General features: G+C 38.3%; 2 protein-coding genes across 3 annotated transcripts in view; both read right to left on the minus strand.

Moving 5' to 3' along the window:
- Positions 1 to 12,838, minus strand: part of LOC114647575 (solute carrier family 35 member D3) — a 1,087,183-nt gene that overhangs the window by 681,868 nt on the left and 392,477 nt on the right. The window lies entirely within an intron of this gene.
- Positions 1 to 12,838, minus strand: part of med23 (mediator complex subunit 23) — a 204,369-nt gene that overhangs the window by 27,653 nt on the left and 163,878 nt on the right. For both annotated transcript variants that reach the window (XM_028797943.2, XM_028797942.2), the window contains 2 exons: positions 10,477 to 10,647; positions 3,102 to 3,318 (listed from right to left, as the gene is read on the minus strand). In XM_028797943.2, coding sequence (XP_028653776.1) covers positions 3,102 to 3,318; positions 10,477 to 10,647 — 388 coding nt within the window. The remainder of the gene's footprint in view (positions 1 to 3,101; positions 3,319 to 10,476; positions 10,648 to 12,838) is intronic.

Here is a 12,838-nt window from a genome sequence, read left to right on the forward strand (position 1 = left end):
CTGCACATGTTTAGGTGCCAAACGCATCTTAATTAATGGATCCAGAAAGCAAACATCAGAAGCAGCAATAGCACAGGTAGTATACCAAGAATGTTCTGCCACTCCAAAAAACATTAAAGCTTGTGAATGAAACAAAATCATTAATGAAGGGTTCAAAAGGAGGCTAACTTTATCTGTGTGGGTATTCAATACATATCTGAGTACAATAGTGATGGTGAAAAAAGAATTCAGAATCAGAATAAGATACCAGATAAAATGAAGTGGTTCAGCTGCATCAATTAAACAGCTCAAAATATTAGAACGTGAAAAAATATTTTCTTGGCCGATGAATCCCTAGTTATAATAATTCATTTTGATAATGAGAACATTGTGCAGGAAAACAACACATTTTTGAGACAGAAATTTGTTTCCCTGAACAATAACCACACGCAACAAGATATGTGAAAATTGCTGCCAGTCATGTGTCCCCCTTACTGGCAAAATGTGAAATAAAATAATTGGAGTAGAGACTCATCACCATTTGTAAACTCTGTACACTATAATTAATAACATGAAACAGAATCCCAGTGCAGATTGAATTAAGATTACTTTTATAAACACAGATGCCTAAATTTGTATTTCTTTCTACAGTGAACACTATCTCAAGGAACTTTATAAGTGCAGAGCTATGTCAGCTGTGGAAACTAAACCATCAATCTTAAGGCAAACCAATGATTGACTTGCTATTTAAAAACATTAGCTTATATATTGTGGCCACTCAGTAGACAACATACAGAAGCTACTAGTTCTAGTACTTTGAACAAATAATCAGGACAGCAGCTTGGGAATCATGAAGAATTATCATTAAAGAAGAAATCATAGGATTACCAGCTCCATCTACACATCTGCTTTCTGAAACAACTTTCTGAACAGAAAGTACAATATTGACAACATTTGAGTATATAACAGTAAACCTCTCTGATAGGAGCTCCTGACCTTCAAATGTGACAGCAGCCATGCATGCACCCAGACTGTTATACTGTAACGATTTCATCAGTAAACATGTGCACTATGTCTATCTTTGGGATTGTGGAGAAAAACAGGGAAAAAAACAAGTCTTTTAGGATTTTAAGATTGTTTTCATAACTGCTTTATACTTTAATATTAATTCCAACCCTGCAAAAGTGACCTTATGTGTTAAGATTTGTGGCATATCTGAATGAATAAAATACAAATATTTTTAATATCATAGAGGACAGTTAAGCATATAAAAATGTTAAGCTTTCAATGAATGTGCTTAAAGCAAAAAGCACCTGAAATCTAATTTTTATGAGGATAAATTAAAGGCTTAGTTGTGTATGAGTTTCTATATGAACTTGCTGCAAAAAAATCAATTTTATACTGGACTGCAGTAATATACAAGTAAAAGACAATCACAAAAAGCTGTGCAGTGGACAAATCTAACAAAGGTAAGTTAATCAAATATTTCTAGTACTAAAGTGTGCTGACATTCAGTTATCACTGTTTGTGTGCAACTATGGTAAAGTCAGCAGACCAATCATTTCCAAGGAGTTTCAATTTCAGTTAAAAAGGTTATACAATTAAACACCTGGAAATTTCTGTTAATACAAGTGTGTACATTACATACATACTTGATAATATAAACAACATCAAAATACTATGTGTACCTACAGTGCACATTATGATTTATATTGAGTTGTATTATATTTCAAAGCTGTTTAAAGGAGAATTTTAAAAATCTGCTAGTGTAAATACACTGCCTGGCCAAAAAAACAGTCGCCACCAAAAAAAAGGTCACACACTCTAATTTCGTTGGACCGTCTTTAGCTTTGATCACGGCACGCATTCGCTGTGGCATTGTTTCGATAAGCTTCTGCAATGTCACAAGATTTAGTTCCATCCAGTGTTGCATTCATTTTTCACCAAGACCTTGCATGATGGGTGCATCACTTCATCTGCCTCTCTTCTTACCTTGATACGCCCATCACTCTGGAACAGGGTAAATCTGGACTCATCAGACCACATGACCTTCTTCCATTGCTCCAGAGTCCAATCTTTATGCTCCCTAGCAAATTGAAGCCTTTTTTTCTGGTTTGCCTCACTGATTAGTGGTTTTCTTACGGCTACACAGCTATTCTGTCCCAATCCCTTGAGTTCCCTTCGCATTGTGCGTGTGGAAATGCTCTTACTTTCACTATTAAACATAGACCTGGGTTCTACTGTTGTTTTTCTTCGATTTGATTTCACCAAACGTTTAAGTGATCGCCAATCACGATCATTCAGGATTTTTTTCCGGCCACATTTCTTCCTCGAAGACGATGGGTCCCCACTATCCTTCCAGTTTTTAATAATGTGTTGGACTGTTCTTAACCCAATTTTAGTAGTTTCTGCAATTTCCTTAGATGTTTTCTCTGCTTGATGCATGCCAATGATTTGACCCTTCTCAAACAGACTAACATCTTTTCCACGACCACGAGATGCGTCTTTCGACATGGTTGTTTAAGAAATGAGAAGCAACTCATTGCACCAGTTGGGTTTAAATAACTTGTTGCCAGCTGAAAGATAATCGCCCATGTAGTAATTATCCAATAGGAGGCTCGTACCTATTTGCTTAGTTAAATCCAGGTGGCGACTTTTTTTTTTTTTGCCAGGCAGTGTATGTTCAGAACATTACATTCAATAACTTTTAGTACTGACAGTGTCAATATAAAGTAAGATTTACAGATTAATAATTTAAACTAGGCATTCATTACTGCATTTATTATTTTCCTAACTATCAGAAGGCAGAAGCTAGGTTGCTGCACTGTTATTTACTGGACTTATTTTGATTGTTTAAGGATAAATGTACTGTATGCATACTTTCAATTACATCATTTAAATTGAATCAAAAATCTTTGTTATTTTCCCCTTCGTATAATGCTTACAAATACATATATATTTATTTGATATTGTATTTTTGTCAACTGTTCTGAGAATTGCACGGTACTGAGTACATATGACTTAATTTCTATATATGCAAAGAAAATACCAGAGAAGCTGCATAAAATTAAGAATAAAAAAGTGAATTTAAAAGAATGTATTTTACTGATGTGAAATCTCACCATGAAATTTGTATAATCCTCCCAGGTGATCCAGGAGAGTTTCCAAAGACTTAGAAACTGGAAGAAGCTCCAGGAATCGATGAATGACAATATCAAAAACAGGAAGGAAGCGAAGGCACACATTCCCAAAATAAATTGGGAGATACTGGGGCTGAATCTGCACGGGAGGATTCACTTGCTCTGCCAAGCCTTCAAAGTAGAGTTTTTCTGGATATTTCTACAAAAAAAAAGAAAAGAAAAATAACACAACAAATGCTTTTAAAAACTTCTGATTTTTTTTACTCTTCAGATTAACACATAAGTTACAAAAATGATTACAGGCAAAGGAGCCGAGATGTTCAACTGTCTAAAATTTTTCTTAACTTGAAATATTTATTTTGATACAACTTTTCAAATGTCACTTGTTACTTTAAATGTATCTTTTAAACCATTTGACACTGTAAAATATACGCTTTTCCTGAAATAGGATGCAACCTATATAATTGGATCATGATAACATACTGCCTGAAATACTGGTAGCACAATGCTAATGGGTTATGCAGTGTTCGCTGAAAAAAATTGATGATACTGCTGTGGCACTGTAAAACTTAAAATATGCAGATTGGTAAATAGACTAATCAACTAATGGGTATAAATGATTCCTATACAGTGTTCACATACTGTCACAAACAGTACTTCCTATTTCTTCTGTAGCTATGACTAGGTAAATGACACCTAGTCCAACACCCAATGCACCATCCAAGCCACATTCCTTCCGGCCTTGAACCGGTGTAGGCACCTATGTACAAGGTGTCGGGTCACAGCCATATTTAAAAGTGTTTTTTGTATTTTTCAGTAAACCCACAACTTAATCAAAACCAATAATGGCACTTTTACATACCCAAGGGTGTCTTCTTTCAAATAAATCATTAGTTTCCATGTTGTCTGCTCACTTTCGTTATTCAAATATGTGATTACACATGTATATCCCAAGGTGAGCAGCGTGTCACAACTGAGTGAATGAGCTTTTATTAAAGATCTCACCTACTGCAAGCCAAATACAGTGAAAGGCTCATTACCACTGGATATCTGAGTTTCAGCCCATTTTAATGATGTATAGTTGTTTGTGATTGGTCACTTATATTACAAGTCACAGCTGTGTGTAAAAGACAGGAAAAGAATGGCTTCTGCAACAACTCATCTTTACTCACTGCTTCACACAAAGATTGAGGAAGATTCTGAAAACTGACTTGACTCTGTTGTGAACAATGTATTCGATTAAGGAGTTGATGCTAGGATTGATTTGTTAAGTACTGCTTTCAGTACAACTTTAAAGCATCGTGGAGTGGATTTTTACAGTTCAAATAAGATGAGTTGAATTACCATACCCAGAATGCTGTGCTCTACCTAGGTTAGTTTATGGAGTACTGCTCTTTCAATTTCAACTTAACAGTACTAGCTGTGTTTCATAGCTTGCCTTTGAGTACTATTGTGCTGTACTTGGGCCTCTTGAAGTTTTATGTGAGGACATCATTAATAACCCCCCACTCAGCTCCTCTGTATCATGAACTCATGTTGCTGAGATAGAAAAAAGGCATTTTAGCCAGTGGCTTGTTCATGGTATAATCCCCAACCAACTTTGCTGTGTCATATTTTTTATCCCATTTTTACCTGAGCTTGCTCCCAAACACAAACCTCTAAACGATGGGATAAAAATATCTTGCACAGCTCTGTTAATACCATGGCAATAGCAGGGGTAGGGTGGATTATACTGTGAACAAGTATCATGTGATTGTTTAGGTGCTAGAGACTAAATGTTTCCAAAAAGGGAAACTATGTTTCCAAACAGAGGGATACATTGTGCCAAACAGTATAACTTTGTAATGCTATAGTATATGACATCTAAACTTGATACAATGATAACAGACAGATTAGGGCACACAAGAAACTTGATTTCATAGTTGTGAATTATGAAATGTCTTGGTTATGTACTGTAAAATTCAGTTTTTTTGGAGAGAAATCCCTAAAGCTCCAAGTATTTTTTGTGTTTTATTTAGTTGATATTAGTGTAAAGAAAAGGATTTTAATCATATAAATACTTCCTTTTAAAAATGTGAAGTACTATACTCACTACCCTTCAGGCATTTGCAGCTCCTTTATTAAATAAGCAAAGTTAATAGTCATTTATTTTATGTAGTTTAGGGGCAATAATGCCAAAAAAACTGTGTACTGTATACAGGGCTAACCAAGCCATCTACAAGAGACTTAGCTTTCGAAGGCAAATTTCTGGTGCACTGTAGAGTACCTTGGCACTTTTGCTTTATTACTATTTTGTTTCTGTTATTAAACAGGGCTCTCCAGTCTCCAGATACTCCAAACAACTGCACCAGTCTCTTTTGAGTTCCTTATATTCATATAAGAACATCTGAAACATGGCAATACAAAAATCCATAATTACATTTATTTGATTTCCAGCACAATAAATATTTACGAAAAGAATCCATGCTCTGAAAAAATAAAAGCAGCTCTGATGTCCTTCCCAGTGTTAAAATTAGAGTTAGGACACAACTATGGCTTTTGTGGCACTGTTTAGGTTCTTAAGCCTGGTTTTGGCTTGTAATTCTCATTTTAATACAAACCAAGAAGTTCACTTATTGCAGGAGTATTCTCCAGTAGACAAATTCTCTAACTCACTGGAAATACTGTAAACAGAATAAATATCACTCTCTTCTCAATCAGGGTTGGAACATGTTTAAAGATCGAGTCAGAAAGAGTGTCTTAACACTAGAATTACCAATGCCTACAAAAAAACTCCTTAAATCCCATCACACCTCTCCGTCTGTGTCTTTTATCTTGTAAATGTGTTGATAAGCCCAAGCAGCCTGCTATACAATCCACCCACCGCCGCAGAAAGGGCCCAGCTCAAGCCTCGATTATCTTAAAGTGAAGTGCTGGAGTTTTAGAGGAGAAATAATACATCATTATTTGGAATACATATATTTCATGTGTGTTCCGTGTCTACAACAATCTATGTAAACACATCGTTAAAATAAAACATTTTTCATGTTTTAGTAATAAATGACAAAATGTAGACATGAACTGTATAATATGTGAAGCCTGAAGTCCAAATATCAAATAAACACTTTCACACAAGGTGCAAGTGCAATATGACATGATGCAGCTATTTATACATATATATACACATATATATATATATATATATATATATATATATATATATATACATATATATATATATATATATATATATATGTATACACACACACACACATACACACAGTCAAAGTAAAAAGTATGTGAACCCTTTGGAATTATCTGGTTTACTGCGTGAATTGGTCATAAAAAATGATCTGATCTTCATCTAAGTCACAGGTACTGATATACACAATGAGCTTAAGGCAAAGACACACAAAAAATTCTACTCTTTCATGTCTTTATTTTACATATGCATTCAACGTTCAGAGTGGTAGTGGAAAAAGTAAGTGAACCTTGGAATTTAATAACTGGTTGACCCTCCTTTGGCAGCAATGGCCTCAACCAGGCACTTGCTGTAACTGCAGATCAGACCTGCACATCATGCGGGGACGAATTTTAGCCCATTCTTCCCTGCAGAACTGCCTTAACTCTTCCATATTCTTTGGATGTGTTCTGTGTATGGCTCTCTTCAAGTCATTCCACAGCATCTCAATAGGATTGAGATCTGGGCTCTGACTGGGCCACTCCAAAAGGCGGAGTTTGTTTTTCTGAAGCCATTGTGCTATGGATTTGTTGCGATGTTTGGGGTCATTGTCCTGTTGTCCACCCAGCCTCTTCTGAGTTTAAGTTGACGGACAGACACCCTCACATTATCCTGGAGAATTTGTTGATAAACTTGTGAATTCATTTTCCCCTCAACGATGGCAAGCTGTCCAGGCCCTGATGCAGCAAAGCAGGTCCAAATCATGATGTTCCCTCCACCATACATTACTGTAGCGATGATGTTTTAATGTTGATATGCAGTGTCCTTTTTACGCCAAATGAAGTCCTGCTTGTTCCTCCCAAATTTTGGTTTCATCACTCCACAAAACATTTTCCCAGTACCATTGTGGGGTGTCCAAGTGCTCTTTCGCAAACTTCAGGCATTCAGCAATGTTCTTTTTTGATAGCAGTGGCTTCCTCCTTGGTGTCCTGCCATGGACTCCTTTCTTGTTCAATGTTTTGTGTATAGTTGACTCATGAACAGAGATGTTAGCCAGTTCTAATGACTTCTTCAAGTCCTTTCCCGTCACTCTAGGGTTCTTCTTTACCTCAATGCTGACTTTGCGTTGTGCTCTTGGGGTCATCTTGGCAGGGTGCCCACTTCAGGGCAGAGTAGCCACGATACCAAATTGTCTCCATTTATAGACAACTTGCCTAACAGTATACTGATGAATATCTAAAATCTTTGAGATGGCTTTGTAGCCCTAATCTCCTTATGTAGATTAACAATTCTCGATCGTAGCTCTTCAGACAACTCTTTTATGTGAGGCATGATTCTCATCTGGATATGCTTCTTGTCAAAAACTCAAACTTTATAGTTTTTATTATCAATCAAGATAATTCTAGGCCACACCGCTGAACTCGTTTCATTAAATGGACTCCAGGTGCGCTAAATTCTGACTGTAATGAGTTATTTAAAAAGTCATTAGTTTAGTGTTTACTTACTTTTTCCAACCTTTTGTATCACAGTTTGAATGATTTATTCAATATTGTCAGAAATTCTCAGAAAATGTGTATATCTTTAGTTATAGGAGACCATGTTTGTTCATTATTGTGACTGACATGAAGATACAACCATGTTTTATATGGGAATTAGACATAAACATATAGATAATTCCTAGGGGTTCACATACTTTTTACTTTCACTGTATACTGTATATTATATATATATACAGTGGTGTGAAAAACTATTTGCCCCCTTCCTGATTTCTTATTCTTTTGCATGTTTGTCACACAAAATGTTTCTGATCATCAAACACATTTAACCATTAGTCAGATATAACACAAGTAAACACAAAATGCAGTTTGTAAATGGTGGTTTTTATTATTTAGGGAGAAAAAAAAATCCAAACCTACATGGCCCTGTGTGAAAAAGTAATTGCCCCCTGAACCTAATAACTGGTTGGGCCACCCTTAGCAGCAATAACTGCAATCAAGCGTTTGCGATAAATTGCAATGAGTCTTTTACAGCGCTCTGGAGGAATTTTGGCCCACTCACCTTTGCAAAATTGTTGTAATTCAGCTTTATTTGAGGGTTTTCTAGCATGAACCGCCTTTTTAAGGTCATGCCATAGCATCTCAATTGGATTCAGGTCAGGACTTTGACTAGGCCACTCCAAAGTCTTCATTTTGTTTTTCTTCAGCCATTCAGAGGTGGATTTGCTGGTGTGTTTTGGGTCATTGTCCTGTTGCAGCACCCAAGATCGCTTCAGCTTGAGTTGACGAACAGATGGCCGGACATTCTCCTTCAGGATTTTTTGGTAGACAGTAGAATTCATGGTTCCATCTATCACAGCAAGCCTTCCAGGTCCTGAAGCAGCAAAACAACCCCAGACCATCACACTGCCACCACCATATTTTACTGTTGGTATGATGTTCTTTTTCTGAAATTCTGTGTTCCTTTTACGCCAGATGTAACGGGACATTTGCCTTCCAAAAAGTTCAACTTTTGACTCATCAGTCCACAAGGTATTTTCCCAAAAGTCTTGGCAATCATTGAGATGTTTCTTAGCAAAATTGAGACAAGCCCTAATGTTCTTATTGCTTAACAGTGGTTTGCGTCTTGGAAATCTGCCATGCAGGCCATTTTTGCCCAGTCTCTTTCTTATGGTGGAGTCGTGAACACTGACCTTAATTGAGGCAAGTGAGGCCTGCAGTTCTTTAGACGTTGTCCTGGGGTCTTTTGTGACCTCTCGGATGAGTCGTCTCTGCGCTCTTGGGGTAATTTTGGTCAGCCGGCCACTCCTGGGAAGGTTCACCTCTGTTCCATGTTTTTGCCATTTGTGGATAATGGCTCTCACTGTGGTTCGCTGGAGTCCCAAAGCTTTAGAAATGGCTTTATAACCTTTACCAGACTGATAGATCTCAATTACTTCTGTTCTCATTTGTTCCTGAATTTCTTTGGATCTTGGCATGATGTCTAGCTTTTGAGGTGCTTTTGGTCTACTTCTCTGTGTCAGGCAGCTCCAATTTAAGTGATTTCTTGATTGAAACAGGTGTGGCAGTAATCAGGCCTGGGGGTGGCTACGGAAATTGAATTGAGGTTATTTTTTAACAAGGGGGCAATTACTTTTTCACACAGGGCCATGTAGGTTTGGATTTTTTTTCTCCCTAAATAATAAAAACCATCATTTAAAAACTGCATTTTGTGTTTACTTGTGTTATATTTGACTAATGGTTAAATGTGTTTGATGATCAGAAACATTTTGTGTGACAAACATGCAAAAGAATAAGAAATCAGGAAGGGGGCAAATAGTTTTTCACACCACTGTATATATATACACATACATACATACATACATACATACATACATACATACATATATATATTTATTATGGTGGACAGCCGGGACACTCTTTTGCTATATGTTCAGGGGGAGCAACCATGGACTGTGCAATACCTCCCCCTGGACGCTAGATGGCAGCCCCCTTGGGTTGGAGCGGTGCCTCCGTTTCCTGCAGGGCTCCATGGGAATTGAACTTGGGTGCAGCCCTGTTGGGTTCCGCAGGCGCCGCCAAGGGGTGCTGCAGCTGGGACTCCTGAGCCCTTATGGGCAGTGTATTCGCCACACCCGGAAGGGCAGCCGGAACTTGGCAGTCAACCACCTGGAGTACTTCCGGGTGGACTATAAAAGGGGCCAGCAGCCACCAGTCGGGAGGAGGACAACAAAGCTTGACAGAGAGGAGTGCTGGTGCAAAGGAAAAGAGTGTGGTGTTTTGGGACTGTGTTGTGCCTGTGGGACATGGGGAAGATGTGTCCCACAGGTGAAGAAAAATAAATGTATCTTTGTTTTTATACATGCCTCCGGTTTGAGTCAGTCGGGTCAGTAAATATTTATACATTTACTTCTTTTACTATTCTCAAAAGTGCAGAACTTGACATTTGAAAATGGACCATGAAACAGCTAAAGTAAAACCTGGCAATAACAAAAATCATCAAGATTTTTGCCAATTGAAGATGTAATAGTTACAATAAACAAGAAATGAACTCCTCTTATTCAGTATGATCCTGAATGAGTTGCTTTATAGCAATAATGCTGAAAATAATGCTTTTCAGCATTAAAAATAATTTGGCTATTAATTAAAGTAAATGCAGAATCTTAAGTGTTAAAATGAAGAGGAGTTGTGTATGCAGTACCTTATGATAGTTCATGTGTTTTGTATGCCAGTCACTCTGCAGCCAGTGTTCCGGAGAGTTCTCCTTCACAAAGTCACTCACTCTGTTCCTGAAATCATTGGGTTTGAGTAGTAGCAGCTGAATTATGAAGTAGCAGACTTGGGCTTCATTTCCCTCATGGCTTCTCATGGCCTAAGAACAGAGAAATGTGTTTAGATAACTGAAGAGCAAAATATAATAAAAAGTAAAAAACTCAAAACAAAATTATTCATTCTGGTATTTAACACTGAAACAAGACAAAAAATTACTGGCTTCCTTTTTTACATTAGAGTGATATTATAATATACTGTATTTTCCTACAGAGTATAGCAGATTTACTAGATCTAAACATCATTTATATTTATATCACAAACCTACTGATTCTAATACTTTATTACATGCTTCCAGTTTTCACGCCAGATCACTGATTAATAATTTGCCTGTGTCTCAGTTCTTTCGTATTTGTCATATTTCATTAGTCAAGCCAGGGATATAAAAGCCCTTTAATTGCATAGAGGACATTCTAAAACCCTGCAGTGGGTTGGCACCCTGCCCAGGATTGGTTCCTGCCTTGTGCCCTGTGTTGGCTGGGATTGGCTCCAGCAGACCCCCGTGACCCTGTGTTCGGATTCAGCGGGTTGGATAATGGATGGATGGACATTCTAAAACCTGCGTTAAGATGACATTTAAACATGCTCTTTACACTAACAGGGAGTTATTACTTACATCAAAAAGAATCCATGACTATTAATAATCTTATTTATTCTTATTACGCTAATCAGATTAAACATATCATTTTGAAACATTGGCATATATTAAGATTACATCCTAGCTAGTCTGATGCAGCTCTCTTTGCCTTTCCTTGTGGTTGAAAACTTCTGACCCATTAATTAATTATTTACGTGTGGCTATTTCTATTCTTTCCATTACAACTTTTAAACACATTACTCCTGGACATTTTCCCTGTTTGAACTGTAGCTATTGTGGGAAGTTTTAAAAGGTAATTTAATCACTACTCCACAGGACAATATCGATCTAAAAAAACAGATCGAATTGCAGCAAAAAAGTGTCATTTATCTCCTGCTACATCCCAGTCCTTTGTTAAACATAGGTAAAACCCTACGTTCCATCTGTCATTATATTACGGAACATAAAACACAACACCAGGACCAAATCTTTGAAACATCCTGCATCTAGGCATTTCTAGGCTCTGGGTCCTTTGTATGTCCAGTGGGCAGGTCATGTGCTCCTCTCTCCTGTGAGTAGCTTCAGTGTTTGCAGGCTCTGAGCTTGTACTGTCGTCGACTTCCTCGGGAGCGCACACTGGTTGCCAAAGGGCGTCTAGCTTCTTGTTCCCTAGAAGATAAGTGCTAGCAAAAGATGTAAAACACTCGTGGAACCTAATGCTCCTTCAGCTGGCACTTATCTCCTTCCTGGGCGTGTTGTTTCGCACACTTCTTCTTTGGCAAGCCATATAGCTCCTTGACTTGCCGCTCACATCTCGGCAAATGGCATGTGCCCGGCTTGGCGCTAACCTCCCTTCTGCCTGGCCCCTTTTCATCCCATCACGAGCGGGGCGGCAAGTCACAGTGCCTCTTCTGCTGGCATTGTGCACATGCTGCCGTGCTTCCATGTGCCAGCGCTGAAGTGTCGGGGTGGTCACAGAATTTAAAGTGCAGGTCCCTGCCTCACAGACGGATAGGAATCCTGCCAACTACGCCACTTGTGACCAGATGTGGGCACTCTAGCCTCCCAAACCTGACACAAGCAGACACCAGGCACAAGTTTAGTGTAAGCATTTTCCCTTAGCATCACATGACACTACAGCACAATAAGCACTTTTTCTTCTTTCTTCTCTCTCTTTTCCTCTCTCAGTTGCCTTCACTCCTGCTCTGGCAAGCTTTATCCTCTCCCTCCCGACACTGGCTCACAGAGTAATGGCAGCTGGCTCCTTTTATTCTATTCCTGGGAGTGCTCGGGGTGGCTTGTTAGCCAGGCCTGGATTCACTCCCAGGTGTGGTGAAAGCCCCATGTAGCAGGACTCTGTAAGCTCCACAGCTCCCCCTGGTGGCATCCTTGGAACCCAACAGGACTGCAGTGAATTCTCATGGAGCCCTGCGGGAATCCGTGGCTCTGCAACAACCTGGGGGAGTGCCACCTAGCGCCCCAGAGGACATATGTTATATAAAGTTTTGTTTAAACTCAGTGTACAGAACTGTTTACAAACTAATATTATGGTTACAGTGCTGAATTTTATAGATCAGTGTCAAAAGTGTGCTTTACACTTAAACACGAAAGCCCTATTTATGCTGGGAACAATTACATTCACAGTGACTTATTATAA

The sequence above is a fragment of the Erpetoichthys calabaricus genome, chromosome 3 (genome assembly GCF_900747795.2).
Source record: "Erpetoichthys calabaricus chromosome 3, fErpCal1.3, whole genome shotgun sequence".
Classification (NCBI taxonomy): Eukaryota; Metazoa; Chordata; class Cladistia; order Polypteriformes; family Polypteridae; genus Erpetoichthys; species Erpetoichthys calabaricus.